General features: G+C 36.6%; 1 protein-coding gene across 13 annotated transcripts in view; it reads left to right on the top strand.

The window, feature by feature from the left end:
- The window catches only part of SCMH1 (Scm polycomb group protein homolog 1), a 171,028-nt gene that overhangs the window by 60,664 nt on the left and 93,751 nt on the right, over positions 1-16,613 (top strand). For 11 of the 13 annotated variants that reach the window (XM_044237965.1, XM_044237964.1, XM_044237958.1 and 8 more), the window contains 2 exons: positions 1,968-2,038; positions 11,691-11,925. In XM_044237965.1, coding sequence (XP_044093900.1) covers positions 1,968-2,038; positions 11,691-11,925 — 306 coding nt within the window. Of the gene's footprint in view, positions 1-1,058; positions 1,224-1,967; positions 2,039-11,690; positions 11,926-16,613 lie in introns of those variants that run through there. The other 2 variants (XM_044237961.1, XM_044237963.1) reach the window with 2 other exon arrangements.

The raw sequence follows: 16,613 nt of genomic DNA, 5'->3' as shown, positions 1-16,613 counted from the left end.
GGAGATGTAGTAGATTTGATGGCATTATGGGCATTACAGCAGGTGCTCAGGCATTCTTATTGTGTCAGAAAAAGTCAATTCATCTCAGTTTACCTGAAATTAAGAGACAAAGCCTTAGGATGCCTAAGCAGTAAAATTTAAGAAAAATGCTAATCTAGGTATGGTTCAATCACAGTGGGTGAACTGCTTTTAACAAGGAGATTCCTTTTCATTCAGTTGGTAATAGGGTGTTCTCTATAGGGAGAAAGATGTGAGGTTTCTTGCCTATATAACAGGGATTAATTACCATAATTGATGTGTAATAGAGAACTGTATTTAATATCCTAATTATTTGGTACCCCTGATGCTGCCATAATTTTTAAAACCAATTGGGTGCTTGCGGTCAAAGCTCAAGCTACTACAAGCAGTTACCCAGGACTGACCAAACCTCTAGACCTGCACTAATACAGTAGCTGTTACCCAGATGTAGGAATTTAAATTAAATCAAATTAATTTAAACTTCAATTCCTCGTTCACATTTCAAGTGTTCAGTAGTTATGTGTGGCTAATGGCTGCCTTAACTGGACAATACAGACACAAAGCATTTCTATCATTACAGAAAGTTTTAGTGGACAGTGTGGCCATAGATGCTGGACTTTCAAGAATTGCAGTTCACTCAAATCCCAGACTTGCTATTGGACTTATTAATCCTTTATTTATAAGAATGGAATAGTAATTTGTAGTGTTTTCTTTTCCTAACAGCAAATAGTAATGAACTGTATTCATTCCTTGCTTTATGGATTCTTCAGCTAAGTGCATACTCTTTATTACATTCTGATAAGCTCCTCCAATCTTGATTCCAGGAAATATCTATCTCATTTACCCTATGGACTCTATATTTTAGATAGTTAATCACTGGCGAGTTAATCAAGTGGTTCAGAAATGACTGTGATCCAGCCAAATCTGTTTGGCTTGCTTAAGGATGGTGGGAAAGCGACCAGTTTTAAAATAGAAGCTATAAAGTCAATAGAGTTTAAAGTCTTGGCGTCATCTTTGAAGTGATTTAGATTTCATCATTCAGCGAATCATTTTTATTCCCAGCATCTAGTGCTTTTTATATGGTCCAAAGTGGCCCTGTGCTGCTCCACTGCAGAGGAAACTTCAAGAAATGTTGGTTTGCTATGGTGTTTTAGCTTGTGAGAGTCTCTGGGATCTTCCCCGCACCATCATGGGGTCACCTCTAGGTGGGTATTAGTGTTTCTCAAACTTTAAGAGGCTCTAAATCCCACTTTAAGAGGCTAAAAGATCCTGTAGACTCCCTTACTTATTCTTAGTTACTCTCAGAAATGCTACAAGGACCTACTTTTCTGTAAATTACCACATCTTTTTCATTTTGCAACTCAGAGCAATGCAGCTGTGGCAAGAATGGGAGTGGTTTAGGGGTGCGTGAGAGAGAGCAAGGATTCAAGTATAATCGCACTCATTCTAGTTTTTGCTGCCATCAAACCATCTTACCCTATTTCTCTCCTCCATTCTCTCTAAGCTGAGAGACTGGGATCCAACTGTACTGGGTGTTAAAAGCTATCATTTGATGGTATTAAGGGATCTCTTCAATAGGAGACAGGGTGTTCAGAAGGATTCTCCTCACCCACTCTCTACGTCTTCTGTTCAGCTGTCCAAAGCTTCCTGGACACTTCTGTGAGATATTGGTATGTCTCACTCTGGCATTTTGGATCCCTTTAGGGACTAAGATGAAAACCATGTGAAGGTCATCTTCAGACCATGATTTTAAAACATTGATCTGAAATGATCCACTCAGGTTACCTAGATTTCTACCCCTAATACTCTTTTGAGCCCAATAGGGGAAAATAAGTTTTTTTCTTACACTCAGAGCAAGTCCAAAAATGGCCTAATGTTTAGAGTAGATTACATCCCAAAAGCACTTTTTAGGAAGTTGACTGTGATAGAGATTTCTATTTCCTTTACAGGTCATTTTACCTGGGACAAATACCTAAAAGAAACATGTTCAGTCCCAGCGCCTGTCCATTGCTTCAAGCAGGTAATTGATTCTCAACATCTTTAGTAGGTGGGAGGCAAGTAGGTTTGTTCTGATCCTGAAACGAGCAAAACAAGCCCTTGGACTTCTCACCTGAAGGTCCCAGAATAAAATTGTGGGAAGAATACATCTCAAGGCTCAAAATTCATGAATTTTGGCAGTAGACAATCTCTCCAACTTCATCCCAAGTAACACCTTTTCCTTTCTTAACCTCTTTGAAGCTATGTTTTGTTCCTGGGAACAATAGCTAATTTTTATGAACACTCTTAATTCAGACAGATAGGAAGCAGAGTTATAGCCTGTAGACAGTGCTTGGAAGTGGAACAATATTCATTTCTCTTTATGAAACACCCTGGCCACAGTCTTCCCTCCCCATAAGAATACTGGTACCAACTTTCATTGGAGAGTATGTTAGAACCTTATTAGAGGTTTCTCAGGCCTTCCCATATAGGGGTGAGTGTCCCACAGAATGCACAGATAATGTTGCCTATCCCAGCACATGATAATCTGGTAAACAAAGTATACTGGTGCTAGGCAGAGCTAAACATCAGGAAGTTATTTATACCTTTCTTCCTTTGTTAGTCAAGTGTTTATTTCCTCAAGTTATCAGCATTTCACTTTGAATTGTGTCTGTGTTCTAAATAAAAATACAAATCCAGGACTTCTGCTCATTTGAAATAACAGGGACTAAATTCATATTTCCACCAGAAATAATGATAAAAGACAGTATATTATACAGTAGTTTTCAAGTTACTGAAGATCAGGCAGCCAAGTACAGTGATATCTGAGTAATGAAAAACAATGAGTTAAGCCCCTTATGACTTCCCAACTTACGGCCTTAAGAGAGTTTTGAGACTGTGGCCCATAGAAGAAGAGCCCAATGGGCCAATGGCTCCCTAATTTGAAGAGACAGACTGAGAGGAGAAACCAAGATGGCTAGAATCTAGAGGACAGAGTGCCTAAGAGGAGAGAGCTACACAAAAAGAAAAGCACAGAGATCTGCAGAAAACCCTCTTCCAAGTGTTCAGCAAAGTAATGTTGTTTCATGTATGCAGATGAGGAAACTACCCAAAGCCAAGAGAAAAACCATCTGACAGGATTGGTATTGTAAGGAATAGAGCCTCACACTCCCACAGGACTGGAGATAATGCCTGATTCCACCGGTTTGACTGGAAAACCTCATAATTCATGTGTCATGGGTCAGAAAACTTGGAACAGTCTTACTCCACAGTGGGAAATAATTAGCCTTAGAATGAGCACTTCTCTGGACCTGCCTAACAAATCATAAAAGCAAGACTCAAAATGATCAAAGTGTTTTCAGGTAACTTAAGTGCATTTAAGAACAGAGCACAAGAAGAAATGCAAAAATAACCAGGAACCAACGGGTAAAAGTCAAATGTCAGAGGCAGGAAAACATAATCAGTCATGAGCAGAATAATGTATCAACCAATTGAAACAGACCCAGAATCCATATAGATCTTAGAATAGCAGACAAAAACATTAAAATGTGTATTTTAATTGCATTCCATGTGTTTGAAAGTTAAGCAGAGACATGTAAAATATAAAAAGACTCATATCGAACTGCTAAGTGCAAAATGAAAAGTATACTGGATGGGAGTAATGGCAGAAGAGATCAGTAAACTTGAAGGCATAGCGTAGAAACTATCCAAAATGAAACACAAAGAGAGAAAAGAATCTTAAGAAGATGAAAAATAACATCAGTGAGCCAAAGGATAACTTCAGTTTCCGTGGGGTAACTTCATAGGCCGCGTAATTAGAGTGCCCAAAAGAGAAGAGATGAGGGACAGAAAAAAATATTTGAAGATAAAATGGCTAGAAAATTTCCAAAATTGGGGAAAACTGTAAATGCACAGATTGAAGAAGCTCTATGAATCCCCCCCAAATAAAAGACAAGAAGAAAACTACGTTAATTCATATCATCATAAATGCTCAAAGTTAGCAATAGAGAACATCTTAAAAGCAGCCAGAGAAAGAAAGACACTTTACATAAAGGTTAACTAAGATAAGAATAACATTATATTTTCTTGTCAGAAACAGTGCAGTCAAGGAAGTTGAGTAACATGTTCAAAGTACCAAAAGCAAAAACTCTCAACCTGGAATTCTATACCCAGTCAAAAGACCTTCCAAAAATAATACCCAGTGGAATTACAGTTCTGTAAAAAGGAATGAGAGTCCCTGGTAATTGTTATTACAAGGGCAAATACATCAGCTGTTTATCCTTATTATTTAAATCTCTACAAAGATAATCATGTAAATAGTAATAATCATATTGTATTGTACAGGTGATAATAGATGAATAAGTAAAATGTATAACATAAATGCCCAGGAGAGGGGACATCTTAAAAGATACTGTTCTAATATTCTTGTTATACTATTTACTTGAAGATAGACTGGTAAGTTCAACTTGTTTACTATAAACAGCAGAGCAACCACTAAAATAATAGAAAATAAATAACAGATGTTAGACTTAAATCCAGTCATATCAGTAATCATATTAATTATAAATAGTCTAAATGCCCTAGCTAAAAGGTTGAGATTGTCACATTAAATAAAAAAACAAAATTTAATTTCTAGCAAGAAATTATGCGTTTTTAAAAAAAGATTTTATTCATTTATTTGCTAGAGAGATCACAAGTAGGAATAGAGGCAGGCAGAGAGAGAGAGGAGGATGGAGGCTCCCTGCCGAGCAGAGAGCCTGATGCAAGGCTCGATCCCAGGACCCTGGGATCATGACCTGAGCCGAAGGCAGAGGCTTAACCCACTGAGCCACCCAGGCGCCCCAAGAAATTATGCTTTAACTATAAAGACACAAACACGTTAAAAGTAAAAGGATAGAAAATGGTGTACCTTGCTGACATTAACCACAATAAACTAAAATGACAATGTTAATATCAAAGTTTATTTCAGAGTAGAGAATACTGCCAAAGATAAAAAAGGTAATTTCATCATGAAAATGTTTCAGACATTTTTACAGGAAGCAAAAAATGATAGAAATGTAAGGAGAGGGGCGCCTGGGTGGCTCAGAGGGTTAAGCCACTGCATTTGGCTTAGGTCATGATCTCAGGGTCCTGGGATCGAGTACCACATTGGGCTCTCTGCTCAGCAGGGAGCCTGCTTCCCCTCTCTCTCTGCCTGCCTCTCTGCCTACTTGGGATCTCTCTCTGTGTCAAATAAATAAATCTTTTTTAAAAAGTTAAAAAAAAGGAAATGTAAGGAGAAATGAATAAACCTAAATTTATTTATGGATGGGGTTCTAATACTCCCATCTATGAGTAAAGAACACATAGTAGGAAATCAGCAAGTGAACGGTAGACGTTAACACTGTCAACCAGCTGGACCTAACTGACATGTATAGAGCACTCTCAGCAACAGTAGAATGTACATTCTTACCAAGTGCACACAGAATATTTGCCAAGTTAGACCATATTCTGGACCATAAAGTAAGTTTTGATAAATTTAAAAGGATATAAGTAATAAAAAGTATGTTCTTGGGTTACACTGAATATAAATTAAAAATTAATAGCAAAAAGTTACTTGGAAAAATTAAAAATAGAGCTACCCTATGACCCTGCATTTGCACTGCTGGGTATTTCCCCAAAGATACAGATGTAGTGAAAAGAAGGGCTATGTGCACCCCAATGTTCATAGCAGCAATGTCCATAATCACCAAACTGTGGAAAGAGCCAAGATGCCCTTCAGTGGACGAATGGATAAAGAAGATATGCTCCATATATACAATGGAATATTACTCAGCCATCAGAAAGGATGAATACCCAACTTCTGTATGAACATGGACGGGACTGGAGGAGATGATGGTGAGTAAAATAAGCCAAGCAGAGAGAGTCAATTATCATATATTTCACTTACTTGTGGAGCATAAGGAGTAACATGGAGGACATTAGGAGAAGGAAAGGAAAAGTGAGTTGGGGAAATCGGAGGGGGAGACGAACCATGAGAGACTGTGGACAACAAACTGTGTCCACAGTTTGTTGAGAAACAAACTGTGTGTTTTCGAGGGGAAAGGGGTGGGGAATGGGTGATCCTGGTGGTGGGTATTAAAGAGGACATGTATTGCATGGAGCACTGGGTATAAACAACAAAATCTTGGAACACTGAAAAAATAAAAAAATTTTTTTAAGTTATCTGGAAAATAATACCTCCAAATATTTGGAATCTAAGTAACACATTTCTAAATACCCCTTGGGTATGGAGAAATAAAAAGGGACATTAGAAAATATTTTCAACTAAATGGAAATGAAAATTTCAAAATTGTGGATTGCTGCTAAGCAGTCCTTAAAATGAACTTACAGCACTAAACACTGATACCAAAAAGAATTTCATCTAGTGACCTCAGCTTCCATTTTAAATAATGAGGGGGAGAAAAGGGGCACGTTAACCCTAAAGTAAGCAAGGAAAGGAAATAATAAAGATCATAGCATAAACCAATAATAGAAGAAACAGAAAAATAATAGAGAAAATCATTGAGGCCAAAAGCTGATTCTTTGCAAATATCAATAGAAATGATAAAACTCTAGCCAGATTAATCAATAATAAAAGAGAGAAAACACAGATTACTAATGTCAGAATTGGAAGGGGTAACATCACTATTGATTGCACAAATATTTAAAGACTAATAAAGGAATATTATGAACAAATTTATGCCTTTAAATTTGACAACTTCATTGAAATGGATAATTTTCATGAATAACGCAGATTACCAAAGTTCTGAATAACACTATTGCTGTTACAGAAGTTGAATTCATAGCTTAGAAATTTCCCATAAAGAAAATTTCAGGCCTGGATGACTTCACTGGTGAATTATTGCAAATGTTTAAGGAAAAGGTAATGCAAGTTCTATACAGACTTTTCTGGAAAGTTTAAGGGAAGGGAATATATTCCAGCTTATTCTACACGGCAAGTATTAGTCTGATACCAAAATCAGGTAAAGATACTGCAAAAAAAGAACCACAAGGCAGTATCTCACATGAAAATACTTGTAAAAATTCTAAGGAAAATTCTAGGAAATTTATTCTAGCAGCAATATGTAATCATGACCAGGTGGAACTTAATTCCAAGAATGCTAGGTTGATTAAACATTCAAAAGTCCATCAGTGTTTTACCATATGAACACACTAATGAAGAAAAAGTGTGATCATCTCAGTAGATGCAAAAAAGCATTGACAAAATCCAATGTCCATTACTAATAAAAACTCTCAACAAACAAGAAATGGAAGGAAAGGCATTTGGTTGCCTGGTTGGCTCAGTTATTAAGCATCTGCCTTTGGCTCAGGTCATGATCCCAGGGTCCTGGGATCCAGCCCTGCCTCAGGCTCCCTGCTCAGCAGGAAGCCTGCTTCTCCCTCACCCACTCCCTCTGCTTGTGTTCACTCTCTTGCTATGTCTTTCTCTGTCAAATAAATAAAATTTAAAAAAGAAAGAAAGAAATAGAAGGGCATTTCCTAAATCCCAAGCCCTAAAAGGCAGCTATGTAAATCTTAAAGCCATCATACTTAATGGTAAAAGTTTAAATGCTTTTCCCTTAATGTCAGGAACAAGACAAGGATGTCTATTCTTGCCATTTCCATTCAACATTGTACTACCAATGTGACCAGGCCAAAAAAAAAAAAAAAAGCCGGGGAGGTGGGGAGGAAGGGAGGCTTTTAGTGAGGGAAGAAGGAAAAGGATTCAGATTGAAAGATTAGAGCAGCCACCAAAGAAAATATGTGGGTGACAAATAAGTACATGAATTGATGGTTAACATATTTTCATTATGGAAATACAAAGTAAAATGATAATGAGATATCTCTATCCATTTATTTAAATGTCTCTGACAAAAAGGACTCACCAAACTTAGTAGTGGCAAGGATGTGAAGTAAATGGAACTTTCATAAGCTACTGGTGAAAACATAAAATGATTCAACTACTTTAAAATATAGTTTGGCAAAAAACGTCAACAAACTACTCAACCAAAAAAAAATCACTAAATTAGGAATTGAATAATACATCTTTAACTTGGAAAAAAACGTTTTTATATCTCAGTACTATGGTTAAAAGTAACTCAATAGAAGACAAAATGGAAGAGAAACTCTCATTTACAATAGCAGTAATATATGTATATTTTCCATACAAAGATTCATACATGGGTGTTCATTGATTAATTTGTAATAATCAAAAATTGGAAACATACCAAATGTTTAGCAACATGAGCTCAGCAATAAAAAGAAATGAATTATTGATTAATTCAACAACATGGATAAGTATCAGAATAGTTATGCAGACTGATAATTTCTACAAAAATCCTATAGCTAACATCATACTTAATGGTGAGAAATGAGAAGCTTTCCTGCTAAGATCAGGAACAAGGCAAGGACATTTCCTCTCACCACTCCTTTTCAATATCATAGTGGAAGTTTTGGATACTGTAATAAGACAGGAAAATTAAAGATATACAGATTGGGGGGGAAATAAAACTCTCTTTGTTTTCAGATGACATAATTGTCTCTGTAGCAAACTTGAATTGACAAAAAACCCTCTTAGAACTAATAAGCAGTTATAGCAAATTTGTAAGATACAAGGTTAATATATAAAAGTCAATTACTTTCCTTTATAGTGTAATGAACAAGTGGAATTTGCAATTAAAAACACAATTCCACTTAGCACTCCAAAAATGAAATACTTAGATATTTATCTAACAGAATATATACAATATTTGTATGAGGAAAACTACAAAACTCTGGTAAATGAAATAAAAAAACTAAAAAAAAAAAAAGGAGCAATAGTGATGTTCAAGAATAGGAAGGCTTGGTGTACCTGGGTGGCTCAGTCGGTTAAGCATCCGACTCTTGATTTTGGCTCGTGTCATAAACTCAGGGTCATGTGATTGAGCCCCACATTAGGCTCCACGGCTCAGTGTGGAGTCTGCTTGAGATTCTCTCTCTCCACCTGCCCGTCCTCCTGCTTGCATGTGCTCTCTCTCTCTCAAATAAATAAAATCTTTTTTTAAAAAAAGGATAGGTGTTAGTTTTATTACCAAAATGACAGTTCTTCCCAATGTGATCTATAGATTCAGTCCAAGCCTAATCAAAATTACAGCCAGTTATTTTGTGGGAAAAAAAATTGATTCTAAAGTTTATATAGCGAGACGAGATCTAGAATAGCCAACATAATATTGAAGGAGAACAGAGTTGGAGGATTGATTCTATCCAACTTAAAGGCTCGCTATAAAGAAACAGGAGTCAAGACAGTGTGGTATTTGCAAAAGAAGAGCCAGATGTATCAGTGGAACAGAATAGAGAGCCAAGAAATAGTCCCTCAAAAGTAAAGGCAACTGATCTTTGACAGAGGAGCAAAGGCTATACAATGGAGCTAAGATTGTTTTTCTTCCCAATGGATAGTGCTTAAACAACAATAGCCACACACATGAAAAAAAGGAATCTAGACAGAAACCTTACACCCTTCACAAAAACTAATTCAAAGCAGACCACAGACTAAATGTATAACTTAAAACTATAAACTCCTAGAAGATAACATAGGAGAAAAACAAGATGACCTTGGGTGTGGTGATGACTTTAAATATAACACCAAAAGCATGATCCATGAAGGAAATAATGGAGAAGATGGACTTCATTAAGATTAAAAACTTCTGCTCTGGGAATGACACTGTCAGAAGAATAAGGAGACAAGCCACAGACTGGGAGAATATATTTGCAAAAGGCATATCTGATAAAGGAATGTTATCCAAAATTTACAAAGAAAACTTAAAAGTCTCAAAAATAAGAAAGAAGACAACTTGATTTTAAAAATGGGCCAAAGATGTCAATAAACACCTGACCAAAGAAGACATACAGATGACAAAAAAGGATGTGAAAAGATGTCCCACATCATGTAACATCAGAGAAATAGGAATTAACAGTAGTGAGATACAACACACTAATTAGAATGGCCAAAGTCCAGAAGAGTGACATAACCAAAAGCTGATGAGGATGTAGAATGAAAGAAGCTCTCATTCATTGCTGGGGGGAGTGCAAAGTTATATGGCCATATTGTAGGATAGTTTGTTGATTTCTTACAAAACTGAACATACTCTTTCTATACAATCTAGCAATCATATTCCTTGGTATTTACCCAAAGGATTTTAAAACTTAAATCTGCACAAAAACCTGTGCATAGAAGTTTATTGCACTTCTATTCATAACTGTCAAAACTTGGAAGCAAAAAAAAATGCCCTTCAGTGGCTAAATGAAAAAACTGTGGTGTAGCCAATAAATGGGACATAATGCAGCTGTAAAAAGAAATGAGCTATTGAGCCATGAACAGACACGGAGGAAACTTAACTTGCATATACTGAGGGGAAGAAGCCAGTCTGAAAAGGCTGCATACTATATGATTCCACCTATATGACATCCTGGAAAAGGCAATACTAGGGGAGACCCTAAAAAGATCAGTGGTTGAGTGGGTGAGGGATGAATAGGCAGAGCACAGAGAATTTTTAAGGCAGTTAAACTATTTTGTATGATCCTATAATCATGAATACCTGTCATTATACATTTGATCAAAACCACAAAATGTACACCGAGAGAGAACCCTAGTGTAAAATGTGGACTTTGGGTAATTATTGTGTGTCAAGATAGGTTCATCAGTTGTAACAAATGTACTGCTGTGGTGGGAGGTGTTGGTAATAGGGGAGACTGCACATGTGTTTGGGACAGGGTGTATATGGGAGATCTCTTCACCTTCTGGTCAGTTTTCTTCTGAACCTAAAACTGCTGTAAAAAACAAGATTCTTAGAAAAAATAAATGAATTATTGATATATCCAACAATATGGGTGAATATCAGATTATGCTGAGTGAAAGGAGCTAGACACACACAAAAAGAGTTTATTCTTTGTGACTCCACTTAGAACTGGAAAATGCAGCCAATCAATCTACAGTGATAGAAGGTGATCAGTGTTTACCTGGGAGCAGGGGTCTGGGAAGGGCTAGACAGAGGGATTATAAAGGAACATGAGAAAACTTTGGGAGTGTGTCCATGTTCATTATCTTTATTGTGGTAATGGCTCCTAGGGTGTTGTGCTGTGTATGGTGTCATGATTTAACAAAGGGTATAGTTCATGGTATGTCAACTTAACTTAAAATTGTTTTTAAATATGAATTGATTTGTAAGTTAATGGCAAAATAAGAAAACTTTTAACCCCCAATAGTGTGTGTGGTGAATATACAAACCAATACACTGAAATGCTCCATGAAGAGACACTGAGGATATGCAAGTTTAATAGGATGATTTCTAAGAAGAAAATGTTATGAATACCTGGAGATTTAGGATGTTGGAGAAGATAGGATGAGCAAGCATTTAAATCAGGACCATTTGAGACACTGCTGTGCTTTTCTTACTGGTGTCAGTCAATATTTGATGCCTCTGTGGAAAGTAATTTTTTCCCCTTCATCTTACCTTCCAATGTTTCTTTTCTACGAAACCCTTCCTAAGAACTAGGGAATAGTTCAAGGCAGTTGTCTTAGGCCCAGCTATTAACCAATTTCAGTCCAAAGCATAAATTGTCAGGTTCCAGCTCAACATCCGTACAGAAAATGCCATTCACTCTTAGTCTTCCTAATCCCCATGGCTTGTTTTTCTCAGTCCTACACACCTCCAAGCAACGAGTTCAAGATCAGCATGAAATTGGAAGCGCAGGACCCCAGGAACACCACATCCACGTGTATTGCCACAGTGGTTGGACTGACAGGTGCCCGCCTCCGCCTTCGCCTTGATGGCAGTGACAACAAGAATGACTTCTGGCGGCTGGTTGACTCAGCTGAAATCCAGCCTATTGGGAACTGTGAGAAGAATGGGGGTATGCTGCAGCCCCCTCTGGGTGAGTAACTACACCTAAGCTCTCCTTAGCCAATTAGTTATCTTTCCAAAATTGTACATCCTATTATGGGAAAGCCTAGGGTCCCCTGCCTATTCCTTCTTTTTCCTATGGCTTAAAGAAAGGGCCCACCCAAAATGAAACGAGCTGTAAAATCTGGACAGATCCGCCTCTCCATTAACTTCTAATATCCAGGCTTCTCTTAAGGTCTCTTCTTTCTGACTAGAAACCACACCTTTCATCCTTCTTTATCAGTTCTGATTTACCCTGAAAGAGAATAGAAGGAGATCTTACCATTTAATCTGCCTCAAAAACCACAGAGCTTTTACCAAATCCTACAGTGGTAACAAGAGGTGAGAGAAAATTTCCCAGTGGAAGTATGACTGTTAAAGGGATTCCTTCTTTCCTTTCTCCTAAATTCTCACTTGGTCCTTGTAATTTTCTCACTTTGAATTAATTTGCATTATTTTATTTAAACTAATAACCCCATTACATTTTTCTTCTCAAGATCAGACTTACCTTTTTTCTTCCCCCCTCGGTATACCTCGGTGATGTAGCCCATCTCACCATAGCTGTTAGTCACTGTTGCAGTGAGTCTCAACAGAGAAGAGAGACAGGTTATGAGCTATGGGCTGTGTTCCCCTCAGAAGATTATACTGAATTAACTGAGCATTACATAACAGGTATCATTTGCAAGAGATCCAAAAGTGGTTACTGAACATTATCTCCAACTAAAAACTGTATTTGTAATGTAAAATTCCAAACATATACAAAAGTAGAAGGAACAGCGCAGTTGATGTCCATGTATTCTTCATCCTCGATAATTACCAACACATAGTCAGTCTTGTTTTATTTGTGATCCGCATGTACTCCCTGCCCCCTCCTGCCCAAATGCCCAAACATCTTATCATTCTATCCTTAAATATTTAGTATCTATGTCTCATAGATAATATTTTAAAAACATAATCACAATAACATTATCACATATAAATTAATGATAATTCATTAATATCAACAAATATTTACTCATTTTTTAATTTTTTCCTGTTGTCTGTTTCTTTCTCTCTCTCTGTTAGTTTCTTTGAATCAGGATCCAAATATCCACATATTGCAGTTGGTTGATATGTCCTTGAAGTCTCTTTTAACCTGGGGGTTCTCCTTCTCTCTTATTTTTGTCTTAAAATTTATTTGTTGAAAAGCCTAAATAATTTGTCTTTAATATCCCCCACAATTAGATTTTGCCAGTTGTATTTCTATGGTATCATTTGACAGGTTTCTCTGTTTTCTCTCGCCTAGAAATTGGCAGCTAGATCTAGAGGCTTGATCAGTTTCAGGTTCAGTTTTTTTGTAAGAATATCTCATAGATGATGGTGTTTACTTCTATTAGGAAGCATATATGGTCTCGTTGTCTCTTATTTTATAACGTAGCAGCCATTACTGCTTGTGGCCTAGATCAAAGGTTGACAGATTTTCTTAAAGGATTAGACAGCAAAACTTTCAGGCTTATTGGCTGTACATTCTCGGTTACAACTAGTCAGCTTTGTCTTTGTAATACAAAAGCAGCCAGAGACAATACATAAACAAATGAGCAATGCTGTGTTCCAATAAAATCTTAAATCTATAAAAACAGATGACCAGCTTGCTGGCTATAATTTGCTGACCCCTTATTTAGATCAATCAATTCATTATGATTGCAGAATGGGAAATTTTAATCTTATAAATAATTCTGTCCACATAAATTAAATGGAATATGTCTATTAAAATAAAACTTCTATCAATTATTTGGCTATTGTGAGGATATCACTCATGGAAGAAAGCTTAAATGCTTGATTCTTTTCTTTATTTATCAATTTACAAAATGATGAATTGGTTTACTACCATCCTCCAAAAATATTTAAGGATAGGTTTTTTTTGTTGTTGTTGTTACTGTAGTTTACTATTGTAAACCCAAGAATTCATACATACTTGACATGTTTCATTCCATTGCACTAATTATCCTTATTGATTCCATTTGTTGGCTATATAGGAGCCATATCAATGATCTCCTAACTCTTTAATGCTTGATAGCTCTCTTGGACTTTTGAAATTTCAAAATGTTCCAGGTTTATCTTATATATTATCTGCCCCAAATATGACTTCAGCTATTTCATTTAGGTGTGTGGGTTCCTTTTAGTGGGAAATGATAGAGACTATAATCTGAACACTAGAGTGCTCAGAGCTGCTGCGTTGGTTGTTCTTTCTATGTCTTTTTGGCAGAGATAGGAACTGCCTTACTGTTATTATTAAAGATAAAATTGTTAGTTGTTATTGATACGTCCTACTAAAATTCAGGACAAATGGTGTTTTTATTTACTTTATCTTTGCTATCTTAAATCTGTATCTCCTTTGTACTAGAACAAAACCCTCGTTCTCCATATCACTAACAAAATAACTCATTTGTTCTATTGTATAGATACATACAGTAGTCTCAGAATAACAATAACACTTTACCACCATCCTCATTACTGACAGTGTTTGAGTTACTTGCATCTCTTTTTTTCTTACCCTCAAGTGAGGGATAGTCAATAATATGATATAAGGTTGTTTGTGTTAGTTTCTCTATGGGTTGCAGTGCCACCAACTTGATATAACTTAGGTTCATTTGTTGTATTTTTTAAAGATTTATTTATTTATTTATTTATTTGAGAGAGAGAGAGAGAGTGTACATGAATGGGGGGAGGGGCAGAGGGAGAGGGAGAGAATCCTCAAGCAGATTCCCTGCTGAGCACGGAGCCCAGTATGGGGCTCAATCCCAGGACCCTGAGATCACAGCCTGAGCCAAAATCAGCAGTCAGATGCTCAATTGACTGAGCCACCCAGGCACCCCTGTATTTTTTTTTTTTAGAGATTGCTTTTTAGAATTGTTCCTTTTAAAATATATATCTGATACAAATCATTCTTAAAGTCAAATCTATAGAGCAAAGTATATTCAGAGAAATCCCCTTCACCTTATTGCTTTCTTCTGCCATAGGTGCTGCTTTCTTTTAATTTTATAGTTTGTACTTCATTTTTTAAAAATACAAATATGTTTGTGTGTGTATGTGTGTGTGTCTGTGTCTGTGTATGTACATATATACATAGGTATTCCCCACTTTATTATATAAATGACAGCATACTATGCATAGTTGTCTTAACCTTGCTTTTTTCCATTTAATGAAAGATCCTAAAGTTGATTTCTTAGTAGTACGGAGATATTTCTCATTCCTTTTTATAGCTGCATTAAACTGTGTAGTTCTCAATCTGCTTTATGAGTCACTATTTAGAATCATCTTGATAGGCTATTTAAAAGCACAATTGACCCTTGAACAACCCAGGTTTGCACTGCATAGCTCCATTGTACACAGATTTATTTCGATAAGTATAGTACACTATTATAAATGTATTTTCCCTTCCTTATTTTCTTAATAACATTTTCTTTGTTTTTTTAAAGATTTTTTAATATTTTTTTGATAGTGAGAGCACAGGTAGACAGAGCAACAGACAGAGGGGCAGGCAGAGGGACAGGAGGGGCAGGCAGAGGGACAGGAGAGGCAGGCTCCACGCTGAGCAGAGAGCACGATGTGGAGCTTGATCCCAGGACCCTGGGATCATGACCTAAGTCAAAGGCAGATGCTTAACTGACTGAGCCACCCAGGCACCCCTTAATAACATTTTCTTTTCTCTAGCCTATTTTAAGAATACTCTATATAATACATAAAACATACAAAATATGTATTAATCAGGTCTTTACATTATTGTTAAGGTTTCAGGTCAACAGTAGGTTTTTAGTAGTTAAGTTTTGAGGGAGTCAAAAGTTACACACGATTTTTTGAGTGCATGCAGTGGTAGGGGGTTGTAACCCCTCTGCATCATTCAGGGCTCAACTATATAAAGTTCCAAGGATAATGGTGACAATTTAAATCACAGTCCTTCAATAAATTCTCTAGAAACATGTGGATCAAAAAGGAAACCAATTTAAACATTACTAGGAGTCAAGAATACCACAGATTTCAATCACATATTGTCTACATGTTTGGGTATAAAGATCTGAAATCGTTAGAGCTAGTACGTGACCCCCTGACCCAAACCAGAATGAATGGTTTTATGTAGGTAGAAATGGCATTTAGAAAGGTGAGGGCAGTGGGGGCCTAACACAGTCAAAATCACCTCCAGGAAAAGAGAGTTCAATTTAGAGTGGGAAATACTGAGAACAGAGCTAAGATCTACTTGATTAGAACTTTGGCTACTGGGGAATCCAAAGGAAGAGAGTGAATTGAAAGTGTGAGGGACTAGAGATAGCACTCTTGAGAAGATAATTACCTTTGAGGGAGGACAGACATACGTTGAAGGAAAAGAAGGAAGCAGGGCTGTTGTAATTCAGAATTATACAGAAACAGAAGAGAATCAGTCAAAAGACAGACCAGTCTTCCCATTCCATCCCAAGAGTCTCACCTACTAAAGAAACTGTGTTTCACTATGTCAACAGAAATTCATAACCCAAGATTCCTGCCAAAACAGAACCTCCTGTATTTGTTGGTCCAGGAAAATATAAGATATTTCACATGATTAAGAAATAGCAGTCAGTATCTACAAAACGTTTCTATATGATGAAAAACCAAAGATGAGGATAAAACTATTTTAACTACTGAAAATTCTGCCAAAATCAGCGACTA

Source organism: Neovison vison, chromosome 2, assembly GCF_020171115.1.
Source record: "Neovison vison isolate M4711 chromosome 2, ASM_NN_V1, whole genome shotgun sequence".
Classification (NCBI taxonomy): Eukaryota; Metazoa; Chordata; class Mammalia; order Carnivora; family Mustelidae; genus Neogale; species Neogale vison.
The sequence above is the reverse complement of the archived record's forward strand: the minus strand, read 5'-3'. Positions and strand labels throughout refer to the sequence as shown.